The 22,992-nt window shown below is 35.9% G+C and overlaps 1 protein-coding gene across 1 annotated transcript in view; it reads right to left on the bottom strand.

Moving 5' to 3' along the window:
• grip2a (glutamate receptor interacting protein 2a) overlaps positions 1–22,992 on the bottom strand; it is a 45,845-nt gene that overhangs the window by 6,246 nt on the left and 16,607 nt on the right. Inside the window, exons 5-20 of the mRNA XM_067414411.1 lie at positions 20,313–20,458; positions 18,723–18,806; positions 17,472–17,547; positions 16,641–16,786; positions 13,716–13,863; positions 12,679–12,833; positions 8,794–8,916; positions 7,872–8,042; positions 6,433–6,619; positions 5,651–5,796; positions 5,452–5,532; positions 5,178–5,241; positions 4,942–5,087; positions 3,806–3,950; positions 3,467–3,606; positions 3,147–3,338 (exon numbers count right to left, since the gene is read on the bottom strand). Coding sequence (XP_067270512.1) covers positions 3,147–3,338; positions 3,467–3,606; positions 3,806–3,950; positions 4,942–5,087; positions 5,178–5,241; positions 5,452–5,532; positions 5,651–5,796; positions 6,433–6,619; positions 7,872–8,042; positions 8,794–8,916; positions 12,679–12,833; positions 13,716–13,863; positions 16,641–16,786; positions 17,472–17,547; positions 18,723–18,806; positions 20,313–20,458 — 2,150 coding nt within the window. The remainder of the gene's footprint in view (positions 1–3,146; positions 3,339–3,466; positions 3,607–3,805; positions 3,951–4,941; positions 5,088–5,177; positions 5,242–5,451; positions 5,533–5,650; positions 5,797–6,432; positions 6,620–7,871; positions 8,043–8,793; positions 8,917–12,678; positions 12,834–13,715; positions 13,864–16,640; positions 16,787–17,471; positions 17,548–18,722; positions 18,807–20,312; positions 20,459–22,992) is intronic.

Below are 22,992 nucleotides of genomic sequence, written 5' to 3'. Positions count from 1 at the left end.
CATTTTCACTGGCCACATCTTTAACATTGATATCATGTGAAAAAATTGCCATGTAGATTATTTTTAATATTATCTCATTTTTTGGCAGCAAGTATATTAGGCTGCTGTCACTAAGACCTGATGCACAGATCCATTATACTGTTACACATACACTTTCTTTCTCAACCGTTTCACTTGAAACATAACTCACTGTGTTTATGCAAATATTCGCCAAGACTGGCATTTTGACATTATTTTGTGTGGTTTTGACTTATTTGATTGGGGAAGCACAGGTGAAGCACTGCTAATTGGGCGCAGAGATATCACAGCTCTCATCCTGACATCCTCTGTCTGTTGTGTTGCGTGATATCTCTGCGCCCAAGAAGCAGTGCTTCGCCTGTGCTTCCCCATAATATAATTCCATGTCAATATCTGCCTAGGAAATCGCCTAGACTTAATCTGCATCACTATTTGCACACGTTGTGAATACGCAGGCCACAAGAAGTAATTAGGTGGGGTTTTTTTTGGATCACTTTTACTTGGGACATGCTAGCTGGCAACATAGGATTTCATTCATTATGCTAAACTAGCGTTGACCCTGCCAAACTAAACTAAAACAATGCATGCAAATTTGCCCACATACCTAAATGTACGAAAGATGTTGAATAAGCCCTATTTCTAAAAATGGTGGAGTGTTCCTTTAATGTCAAGCCCTAACTACAAGTATATCGAACTTACATAAAGTACACTCATGTTAAGCAAAATATACTATGTAGCAAATGTCAACTGCTTTTTTCTTATATCATTAAAAAAAAGTGTAAACCATAATCGCCCAGTGATATATTAAAAAGTTGGATATATAGAACATTAAAGGTGCACTATGCAGCTTTTGTCCACTGGAGGGCGCCTATGCAAAACAAATGCGTAGTTTGATAACGCAAAGTGTGAGCGCAGCATCTTGGGAGATGTGGTCTTCTCATCACAGCCGGTGAAAAATAGGACTCAGGCTGAAATCACGTTCATGCATGCGGTTATTAACGTTACTGTAGTCTAAAGCAGAGCAGGACCGAGTGTTGTGGAGCTGAGCACGGCTGCTGGAGCGATTGTTAAACAAATACCCGCCTTGCGAATACCAGGACTTTTATTATGACGGGACGGGACTCATTTGCCGGGCGCCTGCACAGATCCGCTCTTCCGGTTATGATTTTGAGGTAATGGAGCTCTGTTTATCATATTAGATACATTTAAGTGTGTTTAAAACGATGTTATGACGTTACTCTGTGCGTTCAGTTGTTCACACTGCTAAGAGTAAAGCGCTCCTGCCAAATAAAAGCCGAAACCGAGGGTAACGCAGATATGACGCAATTGACAGGCGACTCCGTCAAACGCTATGCTGAAACGTCCCTGTCCTTAGTTAAAATAGCAATTTTCTCACAATTTACAAATAGTTGGAAACATCTGGGATATTGTAGGTACTCAACTGAACAAAATATATATAACACCGGCCTAGTGGTTTTTGGATATTTTACTGCAAAAATACTACATAGTTCACCTTTAATTCTACTTCACATGCGTACATAAAGTATACTCACATAAACTGAGTGATTGTTTATTGTTGCAAAATGTTACTATATTATCGTCCAGCTCTTTATATAAAGTTGTATATTTATTATTTATATACATGCAGTATACTCACTTAAAGCAATATATAATATATATATCAAATCTCAACTGCCTGATTTTTTTTGTCACAAAATGTATTGTTTAAAAGATACGATTTGTTAAAGGTGAACTGTGTAGTATTTTTGCAGTAAAATATCCAAAAACCACTAGGCCGGTGTTATATATTTTGTTCAGTTGAGTACCTACAATATCCCAGAAGTTTCCAACTATTTGTAAATTGTGAGAAAATTGGTATTTTAACTAAGGACAGGGACGTTTCAGCATTGCATTTGAGGGAGCCGCCTGTCAATTGCGTCATATCTGCGCTTGCATCGGTTTCGGCTTTTATTTGGCAGGAGCGCTTTACTCTTAGCAGTGTGAACAAGTGAACGCACAGAGTAAAGTCATAACATCGTTTTGAACACACTTAAATGTATCTAATATGATAAACAGAGTTACATTACCTAGAAATCATAACCGGAAAAGCGGATCTGTGCAGGCGCCCGGCGAATGTGTCCCGTCCCGTCATAATAAAAGTCCCGGTATTCGCGAGGCGGGTATTTGTTTAACAATCGCTCCAGCAGCTGTGCTCAGGTCCAGAACACTCGGTCCTGCTCTGCTTTAGACTACAGTAACGTTAATAACCGCATGCATGAACGTGATTTCAGCCTGAGTCCTATTTTCCACCGGCTGTGATGAGAAGACCACATCTCCCAAGATGCTGCGCTCACACTTTGCGTCATCAAACTACGATTTGTTTTGAATAGGCGCCCTCCAGTGGACGGAAAGCTCCACAGTGCACCTTTAATGTTTTTGAAAGACAACACTTTGGATAGCAAAAATATTGAAAAATACAAACAGTAATATAAAGAAATATTATTACAATTTAAAATAACTTTTTTATTTGAATATTTTTATGTAATTTATTCCTGTGATCAAAGCTGAATTCTCAGCATCATTACTCCAGTCATCAGTATCCCATGATCCTTCAGAAATCATTCTGATATGATGATTTGTGATGCTTCACAAGTTTAAAATGATAAAGCTTTTGCAACATTACAAATATCTTTAATGTCCCTTTTGATCAATTTAATGCATCCTTGCTCAGTAAAAGTATACATTTCTTTAAAAAAACAACAACAACTATTTGAACGATTGTGTTGTTGCAAAATGTAAACTATATTATGGCTCAGCTCTAATCTGCTAAATGCGATTATAAAGTTATTAGGATATTATAAACATTAGCATCATGATTTTCTGTAAAGCTGCTTTGAAACGATGTGTACTGTAAAAAGTGCTTTTCAAATAAATGACTTGAACTATCTCTTTACATTTCCAAGGATCCTTCAATGACCTCGATAACAGAAAACTTTTTCCCTCACAGTCCCTCCAGCCTACTCGATTAATGTCCAAATGAGTTCATTAACCCTTGCTGACCTTACATTTAATTTAGCCAGCACTTACTAACATTCAATTACTTCATCAAATCCCAGAGACTTGTGTACCTTGACTTCCATAGCCGGCGTCCAGGGCCGAGCTATCCCATGAGTCCATGGCTGAATCTAGACTTGGCGGTGTGGTCAGGCGGTGAAATTCAGAGTATTTACCCCGCCTGAGAGAATCTGAGCGATCGTCTTCCATGTCGCTCACGCACGAAGCCGTCCTCGATGGACTGCCCTTGTCTGAATCAAAAAGTGCTGGAGAAGACAGATGTGGGTCACGAGCACAAGCGTTGATGCATTATTCATAGAGATGCTCTTCCCAGCGGATTATATGTCGGAAATGTTTAAATGCATAATTCATACATCTTAATTCTGACACTTACGATCGGATCGTTTCTTGATCTTGAGTGTAACAGTGTCTCCGGCAGTCTGCAACAGGTGGATGGCCTCGCTCAGAGGTTTCCCCTTTAGACTCATGTTATTGATGGCCAAGACACGGTCACCGATATGAAGAGCTCCAGTCCTTTACACACACACATACACACAATCTCATGTATTAGTCAGATAACATTCACTGCGCTGCACTTCCCACACTGCCCGCTAGATATCAGAAGTGAGCTTGCTGCTCATGATGTGTTATGAAACATGCACATTTGAGTGTGTGTAATATTCATGTACTGCTGCATGAAGCACTAGATGAGGTCGTGAGTGTTTGTGTGCACCTGTGCGCAAGGCCATTGCGGGTCAGGCTGGAGATCAGGATGGGGTTGAAGGGCTCTTCAGTGCCTGAAATGGTAATTCCTAGAGGACCTCCATGTCTCTTGAGCTCTACTGTGAATATGACCGAACCTGATGACTCTAATTCATCTACAATATACAAACACAGAAACATATAGAAATTACAAAGTCATAAATTAATGTCCAGAAACAGTCAGTGATTGCAAAATGTATAGGTATTTTATTTAATTAATACAATTTTAGTATTACTTATATATTATTGCATTTACTAATATGTTGAATTAGACTATATAGCCTATATGCGCTCAAACGTTTACATACCCCTTGCAGAATCTGCAAAATGTGAATTTTAACAAAATAAGAGAATCCTAAAAAATGCATTTTATTTTTTATTTAGTATTGTCCTGAAAAAGATCCTAAGATGTTTACATAATGTCCACAATAATAATAATATTATTCTATAATAATAATAAGTATAATTCTGCTAAGGGGCATGTACATTTTGAGCATGCCTTTATATACTAATATTATATATATACAATTTTATTGTTTTAGGAAAGCAAAGTTTAAAGTAATTTTTACTTAATTTGAAAGCAAAAAATACTAAAATAAAAATAAATTAAAGCTAAAGAGAAATATAAAAAAAATAAACTTGACAAAATTACAAAAAAATTGTAAACTGAAAATTAGTCTTATTTTGTATTTTAATAGGTTATTTATGTATTTTTAAGGAACGTATGGGTTGTTGAAGTTATAGGGAACAATAAGGTGAATAAATTGAATATAACTTCAAGCTGCTGACATATAAACTAAAATTTAAAATGTAACTTTAATTTTTCAGATCTTGATTTAAAAAAGCAATATGTAAGAATTTTGTAATAAAAATATCCAAAAACCACCTGCAGTGTGATATATTTCATGCAGTTGTGAACTTTCCAAAGGACTTTTTGGAAAGTAGAGGACTTTTGTTTTCAAGCGCTCAGTTGACTCACGAATGCGCCTTCTAGCAGTGAAAACTTTGATTGTGCCTTTTAGTCTTTGAATAGGCCTACTTGACTATACGATTACTACCCGGGACAAGTGGGAATCAGCATTTCTTAAGGAATACATACACACTCACCCAGGTTGTCTTCATCTTTCTGAATCCGCAGTTTGACCATCCCCTCGGCCTGCTGGAGGACCATCATGGCCTCTTCCATCCCACAGTTATCCAGCCGAACGTTATCAACGGCCAGCAGGCGATCACCTGGCTCCAGGGTTCCTATTCTATTAGGCCATTTTACATCAGTCAGTGAACAAGAAACGTCACATCTATCGGTTTGTCTCTTTAAAAGCAGGAATATCGAATGAATTTACCTGTGTGCAATACTGCCTCTCTGTATCTCCGAGATGATCAGAGGTTTTCCTGGCTTCTTGCTTGCTGTAAATCAGAATTCATGGAAGCAGGAAATTATGCATTACTGTAAACAATTTAACGCAATTACCACCTGCAATATTATGTAAGATTATCAGATGCTAGGTAACAAATAACTAGGTCACTTGCATTCAGCATTCATATATACATTTTATTTGTTCATTTGGACTGTAAAACATTATAGGTCAACAGCGCCTCCTGTTGGTCATCCCTCACCACTGATCGTAATGCCAAGCTCCACTCCACGTCTTTTGGGCAATTTCACCTGAAATGTGCCACTGCTGGGAATGACTGATTCTGTGAGAGATGCACAAGATCACAGAGAACGATGCATCCTAAATCTGTGGCCATGTATTCAGATCATATTTAAAAACAACTTGAATCACAGATTTTTGATTGAAATATCATTTTGCACCTGCAACATCAAACTCCACCTCCAGTGTGACCTTATTGGCCAGAGCCGCATCTCGGAGCAGCTGATTGGCTTCTTCCAGTGTCCCGTCCTCTGTAGGAATTCCATTAATAGAAAGAAGTCTGTCTCCAACTTGTAACATCCCACACCTTAAATGCAAAAATGCAGCATTCAAATAAGACACCGGCACACCACAATACAAGAAAACAGAAGACAAATAATATATTATCACTGATTTTAAGTCAAGATGCTACATATTTATTTAAACGAATGTACAATACCATTCAAAAGTTTGGGCTTTTTAATGTGTTAAATCTCTTTTGCTCACCAAGGCTGCATTTATTTTATATCAAAAACAGAATAAAACATTATTAAAATGTAAAAAATGTCCTATTTGAATATTACTTAAAAAAGTAATTTATTCCTGTGATGGCAAAGCTGAATTTTCAGCATGATTACTTCAGTCTCATATTGTCATATAATGTTGAAAACATTTAATATTTTTGTGCAAGCTGTGATATTTTTTTTATTTATTACAGGATTCTGGGTTGAATTTATTTGAAAACAGAAATAGAGACAGCATTCATTTGAAAAGAATTGACATCTACAACCCTGAACTGAGCTGTGACAGGTGATCTTGGTACTGTGCCAAATCAACATCTCAGATTTCTCACTTCCTGTAAGGTGTGTGTGTGTGTACATACATCTATCCACAGGCTCTAATTGTACACGACAATGGCGTCAGCATGCATCGCATCTATGGACTGACAGCAGTGTCCTCTCACCTTTCAGCAGGTGTGTCAGGCTCAATAAAGCGGACACAGGCCGGCGCTGACAGGGGTTCTGTAGCAAACACTCCCCCCTGTAACTGCAGCCCGAATCCAGTAAGAGGATCTCCTCTCAGAACCACCTCACTGGTTTCTATATGCACCACCTGACCGCCGGCACCCACTGTACTTGATGCCAGAGATGCTGAGAGAGAAGAGAATGAGCAACATTTAAAAAAAAAATATTATTATTATTATTATTTGATATGTACAGTGTAGAGTATATAGAGACAGAAAGACAGACAGATAGATGATTCTAGGATTTTAATATTTGAGGGGCTGAGTCATACCTGAGTCAAAGAGTGTATGATTTAAAAAAAGATATAATATATTGTTTGTATACTAGGGTAGGCATAAGCAATACAGTAGGTTCTACACTACCTATCAATTCAGTCCCTAAATAATAATTAATTTCTAATCATTTTAAATAACCAGCTAATATTCATTAAGAATACAATTTTTATATTACTGCCATTGAATAAATTGGCAATATCTTTGTATTTTATTTTTATTTAGTCAAAAAATGTAATGTTTTAAACACTTTTTTTTTAAACTACATTTGTGCAGTTAAATTCACTTTAAAGAATATCTACATTTCTCATTTTCATTCATGGAGATAACATGGAAAATGCCATGCCATGACAATGACATGAAATGACCACTATAACCAGTAGATGGCTGCAGAGGATCACTCACTCAATAGCTTACTTGCCTTTTCCACTCCCTTTTATAGCTATTTTCACATTTTTATTCTAAAACTAATTTTAGCTATTTTATTGCACTGAAGAATAAAGTATAGCAAGAGTAGAAAAAGTCACATGCCATTCAGATGTAAAGAATTTCATATAAATAAATAATTATATATATATATATATATATATATATATATATATATATATATATATATATATATATATATATATATATATATATATATATTTTTTTTTTTTTTTTTTTACAGTGAATGGGAAACCGATATGCTCCTGCATCATATTATCTAAACTGCATTTCTAACAAAGAACTTCACCATTGCAGAGATCGTAAAAATCGATTATTAATAAATGCACACACTTTGTCTGCTTCTTATGCTGGTTGAAAAACAAGCTGAATAATGCAGACTAAAATAAAGGGATGAGTTTTAAAGGAGGCTGAGGTGATCATGAATAAGTATGCAGAGTTAATCACAAACTTTTAGGGGAGGGTGGGTGGAAATATATAATATAATATAATATAATATAATATAATATAATATAATATAATATAATATAATATAATATAATATAATATAATATAATATAATATAATAATTAAAATCACATCAAATGAGAGATATAAATGATAAAATTACACTAAACAGAGGCTGAGACAAGAGAGATTTAAATCCAGAGTGCACTCACAGGAGCTCTTGTGGTCTTTCCTCCGGTGTCTCCTCTTGGTGGCAGTGCATCGAGGGCTGGATGGGTAGGACGGCAGTGTATTGCTGGGGTAGGTGTTAGGATATGTTGACTGGGTGCCACAGTTATAACTGTGAAAGCCTGATGTGTTTGCAGAGGTGCCAGACGTCACAGCTAGGGAAGAGAGAAGATTTAAGATTCAAATGCTCGGAAACGACATGTCAACTCAGTGTATGGTTATATGTGGAATAGAATACTAGCACACTGCTTAGTACGCAGTATGATTGGATTGTAAATAATTAGCATTTTGTATTTTTAATCAAATAAGGTATACAATATTACATTAATTTGTATTTATTTAATCACTTTTATTTATTAGTTTGTTTAAAATATTTATTTTAATGTTATATATAACATTAAAATAAATAAATTGAATCACTTAAAATGTTAATATATAAAGCAAACTAATAAATAAATAATAAATAAATAAATTAAGTGATTAAATAAATTCAAAATAAAACAAAGATGCAAATAAGTGCATTTATTAAACATAATATTAGTTAAATAAAATTATTTTTTTAATTAATTTAAATTAACCTTTAATTTATATAAAGAAATCAAAACGAATAAATGAACAAAAACATACAAATAAACAAATAAATAAATATTCAATGCTCTGAGTGCATCGCCCAAACTAAATGTCCTATATTGCACATTTTGGCAAATGTAGTACAGTAGGTCATCCATTCTACAAAAAAAGTAGTGTATTAGTATGCCGTTCTGACCGCACCATGAACTTCATCCTCAACCATTTAAGCCTGCACCTCAGGCAATTCATTAGATTTAAAAATCGATTCAAAATGCATCTGGTTCATACATTCAATGTACAGAATACTATGAAGACGAGCACACAGGGGACACTCACATCGGTGTGAGGGTGTAGGGGTGGTGTGACTCCAGGCCGAGGGTGTTTTTTGGAAAGGTGGAGGAGCGCTGGTGTAGTTCTCGCTAGAGTCCCACTGGCGCTGACTACTCCTCTGGACACGTACTGCAGGGAAAACAAAGACAGACACAGAATGGGCGGTAAATTGGTTATATCTGCTGAAAACATGCTTAATGTTACGGCACTCAGGCTGATATACGCCTGTAGGAAGATCTGATGTAGCCTGATCCGCACTGCTTCACTGATCATTGACATTCAAAGGACTGACTCCAAGACGCTGCTCATAGGCATGCGCTCCGTTCGCTCCTTTACACATTTATTCCCTCCATTTCTTTTTCTTTCTCTTACATTTTCGGGCCAGCTTTAGTAAGGCTGACAGCAGTGGAGGAACCATCTTAAAACTCTCTCTCAGCTCACGTTAGGAAACAAATGCTCTGGTAGACAGATAGAGGACACTGTTTTGGATTGTGACAGAAACAGATCCTTCCCACACTGCAGCTGTGTTACTAACGATGCTTAATTAGACAGGCAGCGTGTCACACTCGTTAGGAAGTGCCACGCCCATCAGACGGAGAGAAATCTGCACATCAAACAGCTCCTGTCACTCTTCTTTGTATTAGGCGACTCTCTATTTTTAACAACTATTTGCAGTTATTTCAGCGTACTGAGCTTTCAGACACAGACAGGAAAAACAGTCATGCTTTTAAAGGGATGGTTCACCCAAAAATAAAAATTATCTCATGATTTACTAACTAATGAGATAATTTTCATTTTTGGGTGAACTATCCCTTTAAGAGGGTCAAAGAAATGTGTCACAGGTCAAGCATTTATTGTAACAATGAAATATTTGTGACATGTTACTTTATTGTCAGCTACTTTTAAATGCCCATCAAAGGAATAAGATTTTATTCACAGCTAGATGGTGTAGTTATGATATCTACCAGCAGGGGCAAACTGGACTATGCGTTAACCTGCCAAACCTTGGTTGAATATCACACATTTGGGAAAATACAGTAGTTGGTCTTACAGGTATTCTCTTTAGATTTGGAAAATGTGTATCATATGTACAATACACATAGTACATATGCTGAAAAACATGTCATTACAAACACCTGAATATCATAGGTGTTTTTAGTAATATATTTGTCAACCAGTGTTGTAATTGTTGACTAGAACTATTAAAAATAATTTTCATTAACTGAAATAAAAATTTTAATAAAAATTTAATTAAATTACTATTTGAAGAATTTTTACTTGACAACTATAAAATACATAAAGTGTACATACATACAATACATACGCCCAAATTACACCCATGACTCATTAAAGGTGCACTGTGTAAATTTTACCAGTATCTAGAGGTGAGGTTTGTTCACCCCTCTCTTTCATAGCACGTAGAGAAGCTACAGTGGCCGACACAGGACAAAGATGTTATCGCCTGAGACAGCAGAGAGTAGCTAGCGGTATGTAGAGTTTATAGGTTTCCTACTGTAGAAACATGATGGTGCAAAATGGTGACTTTACAGTAAGGGGATCTGCAGTGTTTGTAAATAGAAATGGCTCATTCTAAGGTATTAAAAAATAACGGTTTATTAAGTAAGGTCTTTATACACCACTGAAAACATAGTTATGTATATTATACTAAATTTATGGCAATAGAACAATTCTCATAAATACTTATAGGGACAACCTTTTAGACTAAGCTGCAGGCGTGCTGACCATCCTTTCCGTAGTTAAACTCGCAAAAGTGGATTAGGACACGCCCTAAGTGCACCGGTGTAATGCGCTTTAGACCATGCACTTAGAACGTTAAAATAGGGCCCAAAATCACTAAAACTAACATTAAAATGAAAACTAATATAAAAATGAAAATATAAAAATGAAACAAATTCAAATATTATTAAACAGTATATAATTCATGCTAAAATAAAACAATCAAACGGGCCACTAACCTTTAAATTCAACATGTTTATTTCTTATATGATAACTGAGCACCACCTGGTGAATTAAACATGCAAATGAGTGAGGTCATGTGACAACACAATAAAAAAATGAAGAAATGACTACTTTAATTGAGCAAGGGCACATTAAATTGATCAAAAGTGCCAGTAAAGACATTTATAATGTTATAAAGGATTTTGTTTCATATAAAGTGCTCTTTTAATTATTCTATTCATCAAAGAATCCCGATCACCATTTTCTCAAAAAATGATAAAAAAACAACTATTTTTAACAATAAGAAGAAGAAGAAATTTTCATCATAATGGAAATCATCATATCAGAATGATTTCTGAAGGATCATGACACTGAAGACTGCAGTAATGATGCTGAAAATTCAGCTTTGCCATCAGTGAAATAAATTACATTTTACACTATATTCAAATTAGATTAAAATTTAAAACACTTATTTTAAATTGTAATAATATTTCTCAATATTACTGTTTTACTGTATTTTGGATCAAATAAATACAGCTTTGGTGAGCATAAGAGACTTCTTTCAAAAACATTTTCAAAACTGCTTTTGAACTGTAGTGTACTTTATAATAGACTAGTTGGCAGTATTCAGTATACCCTGTGTTAGACACTATATGATGCTAGTATCCCATTCAGTACATTCCTCGGTTTTCAATTGTCCACATATGAGATTATTCTCTGACAGATGAGCTGCCCAGTGAGCTCAAGCTTCAGCAAAAGAGGATGCAGGTGTACAAATCACGTTATAACTGCGGTGCGCCCGTCCATATCACATTTCTAGAAAATCCAATGATACAGTTGGAACGTGGTTTTCTAGTAACAGAGTAAAGCCAGAGTGAAGGCTCTGAGCTCATTGCGTGTGTGTGTGTGTGTGTGGACTCGTGTCTGTAGGGTAGGGGAAGTCTTGCCTGCAGTGCTCTGCATATTAAGAATGACTCATGATACTTGTAAGAAAGTGGCCCAAAGCTGGATCCCAACAACCCCTAAAAACCGACACTGGCACACATAAAGGTCAAAGAGAGACAGAAAGAGAGAAGGAGAAAGGAAGATAAGACAAGGATAAAATCCAGTAAAGAGGAAAATAGCAGCTGTGAACTGAATTCATTCTGTAATGGAGAACAAACCCAAATAGGATGTAAAACAGAGCTTATTGTACTAATGCTGGCGGACAGGAAATCAGCCTGGATGTCCATCTTGTTAAAAAACAAATGCATTTGTGTACCACTAACAGCGCAGTACACAATGATTTTATTTTTTACAGTAAAAAATTGTATGTATTACAAATTATATATATAAAAAAAAATAGTATGTGAAACTGTCTGGCAAAAATAAACATTTCAAACCATATGCTAGGTTTTTGTCAGTATTTGATTTAGCAGGTTGAGTCTAAATGTGTCTGATATTATATATATATTTTATATATATATAAAAAATTTTTTTTTTTTTTTTATTAAATAACTAAACCAAAATTCTACATTTTATTTGTCACGATCTCAATCACTATGTCGACATTTTAATTCAGCAAGTGGTGTCAAAATTAAAAATATATATATTTTTGAATTTACCTGTATGTATAAAAAAAACATCTAAACTCTAAATATAATTGTTTTAATATTTAATTTTCAGTCAATTTAAGTGCAGTATTCTGTGTAGACAGCTCTGTTGTACACTGCACTAGTGGCAGTAGGTCATCTGGGTATTCCATGTAAACAGAACATTTGCACACTACGTATTTGCATAGCTTGTATAGTCTGCACAGAATTAGTATGAGTAGTATGGTTTTGCAAACAGAGCCAAAGTAAAGTTGCTTTTGAATAAATTCAACAAGACATGTCTAGATGGAAGTGTGTAAATGAGCCTTTGAGGTTGTGTTTATAGCGAGTGGCCGCAGACCTGCGTCCTGTGTGCTGTGCTGAGAGGGCAGGATCTCTAGTTTGGTGAGCTCTGAGGAGCTGGACAGGAGCTGTTGAGCCTCCATCAGAGAGCAGTGCTCTGTGCTCATGCCATCTATAGCCAGGAGAATATCTCCCACATGCAAAGCCCCACATCTGAGGAAAAGAGGGAAAGACAGCAAGAGAGAGGCAGATAGTGGTGGTAACAAGGAGAGATGGCACTTTGAGAAAAGCAAGAAAACAGCAAGGTTGAAAACGACAACAGACGGGAAGGTGTGAGGTGGAAAAGAGTTTATTTTATGAAGAATAATATGAGAATACTTAGTTTCATGAAAATTAAATAATGTTTTTACTGTATGTGGATCTAAATCTATAGCCAATGTAAACTGAATAAAGTTTATATTAGTGCTGTCAAACTACTAATCGCATCCAAAATAAAAGTTTGTTTACATAATATATGTGTACCATGTATAATTATTGTGTATATATACAGTATATACATGCAAATATTTCTTAAATATACACACATGCATTTGTGTGTATTCAAATATACATAATAGTTATACACAGTACACACACATTATGTAAAAACAAACTTTTATTTTGGATGGGATTAATCGGGATTAATCGTTTGACAGGCCTAGTTTATAAAGATATACTATAAAGATCCAAGCAGGATGACTGATAACAGAAACAATATAAATTTAAATATTAGTAATGAATATGCAGTTATATGTACACCATTTATTTTAGACAATATTTATTTAAAATTATACAAATTCTCAAAAACAATATTTGACTATAAATTGATGTGCATTATTAATATATTTGGGAACCAACAAGCTGCTGATAATCAGTCAAATATCAACAAATTGTCCAAAGTGACATATCATCTGCTTGATATATCAATCCATCACTCTTGTATTGTGTTGGATCAGCTGATCTGCCCATGCTTTTGTAAGTTTGTATTTGTGTATGCGATTCTTTTCATGTATGGTTGGTTCTAAGCTTGTGTTATTGTGTTTTGTGTGTGCTCACCTGTCCGCAACACTAGCAGGCTTGATTTTCTGGATTGTAATAACCTGTTTGTTCCTGTAGAGGGAGGTAGTGAGACTGAGTCCCAGTACTGATCCTGCGGAGCGTGCGATGTCCACCTGCAGCGGCCCAGAAGACTTCTGGACTGAGTCTGATATGAGGCCAAACCACAACCAGAGAGACACAGAAAGAGGAGCTATTTCAGTGGTCATTCAGAAATTAGGGAGAGAAGGAAACTACCAACCGCCGACAAAACAAACACACTACCAGTCTGGGCTCAGTAAGATTTCTTTTTTGGAATTATTTGTTAATGTTAACAAATGGTAAAACAGTAATATTGTTAAATACACTGCCCAGCCCAAAAAAGTTGGTGTTTAAATAGGCAAATGTTTAAGAGTCTATGATTGGATCATTATTGCAGTGATTATTATGTGTTTCTAGCATGTTATATGGTTGCCAACAGTTCTTTTAAACAACCATGTAGGAAGACACATCATGGCCATATTCCAGGACGACAAAGCCAAGATTCATCAGAGCATGAAGAATCATCTTCACACATGAATCATCAGGCACCTCTGAAACCAAACCTTACATTCATTGAAAGTCTTTGGGATGTGCTGGAGGAGACTTTACAGAGTGCTGGACTCTTGCATTGTCAATACAAGATTGTGACCAAAAATTAATGAAGTGCCAATTCGTGTGAAAAAGATTCTTCAGACTCTATTCCAAACATTAATTGACTAAACACACAGCATGCTAGAAACATAATAATCACTGCAATAATGATCCAATCATTAACTCTTAAGCATTTTCCTATTTAAATCCCTATAAAGTAAAAAAAAAAAAAAAAAAATTGGCTAGGCAGTGTATTTAATAATATTCTGATGCTGAAAATTTAGCTTTGCATCACAGGAATTATACATTATAAACATTATAAAATATATTTAAATAGGAGAGTTATTTTAAATTGTAATATTATTTCACAATATTAATGTTTTACTGTATTTTGACTAAATAATGAGATGAGATGAGCATAAGAGACTTCTTTCAAAAACTTCTTTCAAAGTCTTTCTCTCTAAATATTTTTCTGAAAAAAACAGAAATACATTTTTTTCAGGATTCTTTGCCGAATAGAAAGTTAAAATTAACAGCAGTTCAGTATTTTAAATACATATTTTTGTTTTCGCTTTTAATTGATTTAATGGATCCTTGTTGAATAAAAGTATTAACCTTCTGCACAGTAGTATAATTTAATAGTTTTTTCAGGCGAGAATGTAGTTGTTTAAAGCACAAATATGTGATTTATTTATTAAGAAAGCTCCTATTTGAAAATTTGATCTGGTGTTTTCGGAGGTGTGAGACCCAGGCGATCACCGGAGCTCAGCGCTCATCAACCCCGGCGAGAGCAGCCTTAACTCGGCTAGTCCTTCTGCCGACTGCCACTGCCTGGCAGAACCCCCTCCCATGACGCGAATTCACGTCTGTTGTGTAGTGACTGTCACACGCGAATGAAGCGAATTCCACACGCGAATGATGCGAATGGATTCAAAATGTTCACGCGTCCAACTTCGCGCGAATAGAGCGATTTATTCGCGTCATTCGCGTGCGGTGTGAACGCAGCATAAGACAGAAAACCCCTTTAAACCATTTGACAGGTTATTTATCTAGGTTATAAATTTATTTAAATTAAATTTAAGGGTATGTTTACATGACAAAATGGAAACTTTTTTTTGAGTACAGACAGTGTTGTCAAAATTATCACCGTTCTCACGGATCACAGTTTAGAAAATGACTAAAAACACTGTACTGTAGTTGGCGATGTCACTTTGCAAAGAGACTGAATATGTGATAAGCGTGCCCATAATATTTTCACAAACTCGCGTTTTTGTAGTTCACACAGAAACAATAACGGTACAGTTTTCAAAAATTGTCAGGCCCCCAAGACACGACAGCGGTGTAAATGAACGGCCAAAATGCATAAAAAGGTTTCCGTTTTTTGTTGAAAACAGTGTCATGTAAATGACTGTGTCTCAGATGTTCTTTTAAAAATTCCTAATGAGAAATAAAAAAAAAACATCCAAAATAAAAGTTTGTGCTTACATAATGTGTGTGTACTGTGTATAACTTTTATGTATATTTAAGAAATATTTGCATGTATATACAGTATTTAATATTTATATAATTTATATTAAATATCAATATATAAAAATTGTAAATATACACATGCATGTGTGTGTATTTATATATAGATAATAATTATACACAGTACACACACATATATTATGTAAACACAAACTTTTATTTTGGATGTGATTAATTGCGATTAATCATAAAAACAGTAAAAGCATATCAGCTGTATTGAATTTTAAGAGGCAGATTTACTAAACAGGGCAAATTACCACGAGAGCACAATTCCATAAAAGGGAGTGGGAAGCTTTGCGCGTGATCTACTGACGATGTGCAAATTAAAGAACAGAGCCGCCGGATCATTTCCATGATGACCAACGCAATCTACCAGTTAGCTACAGATGCAATACGTGCAATAAGGGCAGCTGCAAAAAATAACTGTCCACGGCTTTTCAACGCTAGTTTTTCACAGCGTGTCTAATAAATCCTGACACAATTTTTTTAACGCCAAAAGAGGGTTTGCGCTGGCACTAGCTGTTTGTAAATCTGGCTCTAAATGTAATATGCACAGCAGCTCCGATCATTTGCTCTTTTTTTGAGAAGCAGGAGCAGGCTTTAATCTCATTGCCATCCAGGAGAAGCGAAAGAGATCTCAATGGTGTTTCGTCTTTCCTTTGGGAATGTGGAGGGGAAGTGGAATATGTTTCTACTCTAATTAAGGCCACATGAGAGTATCTGTGCACACAAGCATACTCAAGTGTGTGTGTCTGCGTGCACGTGCGCATCTGTGTGTCCGCTCACCCATGACCATGATGTCGTACTCGATGAGGAAGAAAGCCTCCTGGCTGCTCTGCATGATCAGGGTCAGAGCGTCAGCATGTTTCTGTCTGTTCACAGCAACACCGTTCACGCTCAACACGCGGTCGCCCGCTCGCAACGTTCCCTCTCTGACAGACGGAGAAACACGGAGAGACGTACGGAAGCACAAAAAGACAGCAGTGGGGATGAGATGTGAATGCAGACGTCGACTGTAAAATAAAAGCATCCTTTAGCATGAACAATAAGCCTTTTGGAAGTGTATTTATAAAGCAAATCTAATTCGCTTTAAAGCATTACATAGAAACAGGGTACTTTCATATGCATGTGTGTTTTATCTACTCGTATGTGTGTGTGTGAGTGTGTGGGCTTCAGGCTGTGTTCTACCCTTCTCACTCATTCTAATGTCATCAGCCTATGCTTCAGTTAACATGTGTGCCTCCAAAACCAGCTTACAGGGTTCAATGATCAAACACACACACACACACACACACACACACACACACACACACACACACACACACACACACACACACACACACACATATATATATAGAATGCTCTGAGGAAGTACACCAAATACATTATATCTCACACACAGACATAATAAAAACTCTATTATGGAAATATATACACAAATAACTAAGCCGAACGCATACAGTCGGCACTGATGTGACACACACAAACAAAGATTCAGAGAGCTTGATGATGATTCAGACATTTAGCTAATTAATAAGCAGGGCCTTGTGGTATTGTGGTATAAACATGTCTCACACACACACACACACACACAGATTTGAGTCATCCTGGTCTCACCTGTCTGCGGGTCCGCCGGGCCTGACGTAGGTCACCACTAGAGGTCGAGCCTTATGCCAGTCCTCATGAAATCCTCCTGAAAGCACATGAAACACACACCTAACATGCCAACTCCATTGCCTTTAGTAACAATAATAAAGCGCAGAGGATAACTACACACACACCACCTTCTGCCCTTGAGAGTAACACAAATGCTTTTGAATAACTTTTTCTTTCCAATGAACATTTTTGGAGCTCTGTTCCATGCTGTAGTTTAGCATAGAAAATATTTGTTTGTCATTTTCCCCATGTTTGTAAAAACAAGTAAAAATTTTATTAACAGCCATGCAGAGCTGATTTTTTGTAGGGCTGGATATGCAAGATTTTAAGTTAATATCTCACAACATTTCTAATGTTGGTTAATGGTCACATGACATGCAGGTAAACTAAACAAACATGGACCTTTTTAACATTTCCGGGCTTCTTGGAAGAGAAAGTCGTCGGGGAAACTTCTATAGTGCCATACAGCAAAAAATATTTTATAAATATGTGCTCTTATAAAAAATAAAAAATAAAAATCTGCTATACTATTTCTATGACTTTCCAAAATAGTGACTAATAGAGAGAGGTGGACCACAGCAGTCAGGTGAGAGAAAGATATCAAATTTGCCATCACTCTCTTAGCCGTTTTATTTGAAACACCACCACAGCAGTGCTAATTATTTATTTTAATTTGACATGTTTATGATTTATGATTTTTTATTTAATTAAGTTTGGGGGAAAACTGCACTTCCCTCATGAAATCCTGTTGTATTAAACCTGGAACATTCTTTGAATAATAGTGTTTTCCCTCAGTTTTAGGGTCATAACATTTAAAGTCAGAAACACATTAAATATTTATGGAAAGACATTTCGAATTTCTAGATTTCAAATAAATGTAGTTATTTTGATCTTTCTATTCATCAAAGAATCTTGAAAATAATGTATCACAGTTTCCACAAAATATTTAGCAACTGTTTTCAACACTGAAGACTGGAAGAATGATGCTGAAAATTCAGCTTTGATCACAGAAATAAAACAGGTATTTTAAATTATAATACAGTTCCCTCACAACCCCAGTTTGAGAGACACTGTTGTACTGAACCTGCATTATTCTTTGTAATATCATTTCAAGGCTAGCTTGAGTTCAGGCCATTGTTGATGTATTTTTCCTAGGGTCATAACATCAGTTAAAACACATGAGATGTTAATGCAAAGACAGTGATTCTGTACCTCTCAAAACGAAGCCAAAGCTGTTCCCTTCTTTTTCCAAGCACACTTCGATAGTTTTCGAGATGACGCTGCAGGGATTGGGAGCTAAACACACAGAGAACAGCTTGTGTTACTGTCACAGGAGGATGAGATATAGTACTACACACTGAAATGTACATATGGTAACTTTGACAGGAGAACTAATGCTACTGAAGACTCTGCTGAAAAGTCCAATTACACATTTAGTTCTGTTGCGATACTACTGTAGTTGTTGTTGATACTTTATTGATCCTTTACAGAAAATGACATTGTCACGGCAGCTTCAACACACAAAATAACACTCTTAGATGGTCTTTTACCATCTACAATATAAAATGTAAAAAGAAATAGTACCTGAATATGATAAGAAATGAGCACTAACATACCATGATAACAGATCAAATGCAAATAATGGCCTAAGTACAACCACACACACACACACACATATATACATAGGCATACATACATACACATACATACATATACATGCATACACACACATACTACACATGCATACCACTACACATAAAATACATACGCGTAAATACACCTATATATGCAGTTCCAATACTGAGCCCTGTTATATTCATAGCACACTGAACAATCTGATAGCCATCAATAGAAAGGACGTCCTGCTATGCTCAGACTTGATGGTGCAATCAGTCTATAAGCTTATCCCAAGAGTGTGTAGTGGATGCGAGGAGTTGCCCATTATCGATCTCAGCTTAGAGAGTATTCTTCCCTCCACTACCAGCTGGACCGTATCAAATTCAGTCCCTACAACAGAGCTAGCCTTCTTAATCAGTTTGTAGACTCCGTTTCGATCTCCCACACGGGCACCCTCTACCCAACACACTACAACAAAGTAGCCACAGAGTAGGGGACGGCACATGACCTCAGTCTCCTTAAAAAATGAAGTCGGCTTTGACCCTTCATGTACACCCCCAGTCCAGCTAGTTGTCAAGACATGTATAATATTATATTTAAAATAAATGCTGTTATTTTAAGAATTTTATTCATCAAACTATCCTAAAAAGGTCTTCTACTAAATGGTTTCCACAAATATATAAGCAGCACAACTGTTTTCAAAATTGATGATAATAATCAGAAATGTTTCTTGAGCACAGGAATAAATAAAAAAATTAAATTTCAATATTTGATCAAATTAATTAGGGATGCACCGATATGAAAATTTCGGTTGATTAAGTGATATATTAGCCGATAAATGTACATCCAAATTTTTGAGAGCCTGATTACAAAAAAAAAGTGTCTCCATTAAAATCCCTGTCCAAAGCACACAATTATAATTATTAATTTTATGTAGCCTATATGACAGACTTGTGCTGCACATGTTGCACTTAACTGTACACACTTAAAAGGGATTTCAATCATATTTCAAGCCATTAAAAACCATCATGGTGAACATGCTTTGATATATAATAAGAAAATTGGGCTGAAAAGTTAACGTTAAAAACGAACATATATTGACCGATGCTGATATGGTGGCTGATACACTGTGTATGCCTAAAATCAGTCTGAATTGTGGAGATGCGAGTGTGTTTGTGTCCGTACCGAATGGAGGCAGCTCGTACTCCACCTCCAGCACCACACGCTCACCGATGTTCTTCAGCATGCTGATGATCTCATCGTGTCTGAGCTTGGACAGGTTTATCCCGTTCACTGACTTTATGTAGTCGCCCACATTGAGCTGGTCACTCCTGCCACAGACACATATGGAAGATTGAAGATTTTTTTTAAATATATGCAGTGATAAATTATAGTAACATGATGCATAGTATCTGGGCAACAAGTATTTTTATGAATGTATGTTGATAAAGCAAAATTTTCCTTTACATTGCATGATTATTTTATAATAACTCAAACAGTAGAGCATCACTAGCAATGCCAAGATCAAGGGTTCAATTCCCAGGGAATGTAAGAACTGAAAAAAGTGACCTGAATGCAATATACTGTAAGTCACTTTGGATAAATGCATAAATATAAATATGTTTGGCACAGGCCCAATTTTCATGAAATGACACGGGCTACTTTTATAAACCCTTCATTTAGTAAGTTCTTTTAAGGCAAGTCAGCTCATTCATCGCCCATCTTGAAAATGCTATTAAAGACCACCTGTGGAGAAAATGTTTTATATGTTGTATATATGTCTATGTGGTGTTTTAATATGCTTTAAGACAAACCATGTGCAAACTACCTTGTATCCAATCACATCAACGTGTGGGCGGGCTTTAGCATATCATTAACCATTCTCTGAAGCAGGGGAGTCTCATAAGGTTACACCAATATATTTTTCTTTTGATATGAAAAATGGGTTACATTTAGCAATATAGCGGGTATATTAATTATGTATATTACGTTGTTATGATGAACTATATGCCTTTTTCCACTGATGTTCTAAGATGTTCAAAGCATTTCTAAGGATGCTGATTTTTAGAAGGCAGACTGAGATGGTGAACGGAAATATGGTTTGAGTAACATTGGCAACACATTATTAGCTGTTTGATAATGTAATCAAGCAGAAGGCTAATCATATTAATTAACCATTATGTGTCCAACATTGTAGAGAGCGATAAATAAAACGCAAGTTCTGGTTCAAACATCTATGGCTAAATCAAACCAGTATTTCTATTTGCCATCGTGCAGCATTTACTATAGTAAAGTTGAGCGATTGGATGTCTAAGCTAATTTGTATATTCATGGCTCAGCATTACTATATTAAGTTACATTCAAACTATTGTAATGCATTAAGATGTTATTTTGATTTTTAAATGTCATTTTAGTTATCAGATGAGTTTTAAAGGATCAAATTATCGACTACAGGGGAACTTTAAATGCCTCTTAATATTTCAAATTAAAGGTAAAAAACTACACAAAACCTCAAAACAAGTGGCTCTTCGAGCTAAAAGGCTTTCCCTCAGCCATTATATTAAGAATTATGTATTTAGCCGTCATATTAAGCATCACAATTGTAACCATATACTGTTTCTCATAAGAAATATATACAGAAATGTACAAGCAAAACATACACAACAGTTCATACATTTGGGGCTAGTGTGATTATAATTTTTTTTATTTCAAATAAAATTAATACTTTTAGTCAGCAAGAAAGTATGTTGATTTCTGAAGGATCATGTGACACTAAAGACTGGAGTAATGATGCTGAAAATTCAGGAATAAAATATATTTTAAAATATATTACAATTTGAAAATAGTTATTTTAAATTTAAATATTTCACAATATTAATGCTTTAATCAAATAAATACAGGTAAGGATGAGAGACTTCTTTCAAAAACATCTTTAAAAAAATCTTACCAACCCCAAACTGAACAGTAGTGTATAAAAATATACTATTGGCAATGACATTCACGTTATCAGATTGTTATGGCCTTTAACCATTTCATTCACAATATTAATTGCATATAATACAGCTGCACTAACTACTAACTGGCAAATCCTCAGCATACTACATCTGCTGCAGAAAGGTGTGTGTCTGTGTTGTGCAGCAGGTACCTGTGTTGTGTGAGTGTATATATGTGTGATGTTAGCAGAGCTGACTCCTCGTGTGCTGTTGTAGAAGCTAATTTAAGCCGCTGCTGTCACCCAGCACTGGGATTTTGCCTGTAAGCATCGCATTAACTGAGACAACGGCACACACACTCAGAACCGACACAATGGCAACACACAAGAGTACTTAATTTACACGTGAGCACACAACCAAAGGCAAAACCAAACACATCATTTTGTGATTCTGCATAATTATGCACTGGAGTTAAACAGCATTAACACACATACTAATTACAAGCTTGCACATCTACACTAGATAAACGGATAGTATAAAAGCATTAGCTGTAAACTCACAAGGTGTATATCACCTGGCTGCATCTCTGCATGCAGGAATATGCACATCAATCCTGTGGTTGCCTACAGGTCAGCACGACCATTCAGCTACAATCTTCCTCGTGTGTGTGTGTGTGTGTGTGTGTGTGTGTGTGTGTGTGTGTGTGTGTGTGTGTGTGTGTGTGTGTGACAGAGAGAGAGCGGTCACATTAGGACTGCGTCAGCCTGTCACACTAGAGGCTGATGTGAATGAGCAGCCCACATCCTGAGGACACACACACACACACGCACTCACACACACACACATACACACACAAGAGCAGCTCAGATCCCGAGGTTAAAGAGCTGAATAAACATACTATGCCATTGCTATTTCACTATCATTGAGATACT

This window comes from Pseudorasbora parva, chromosome 13 (genome assembly GCF_024679245.1).
Source record: "Pseudorasbora parva isolate DD20220531a chromosome 13, ASM2467924v1, whole genome shotgun sequence".
Taxonomy (NCBI): domain Eukaryota; kingdom Metazoa; phylum Chordata; class Actinopteri; order Cypriniformes; family Gobionidae; genus Pseudorasbora; species Pseudorasbora parva.
Note: the sequence above shows the minus strand (reverse complement) of the source record. Positions and strands in the feature narration are given on the sequence as shown.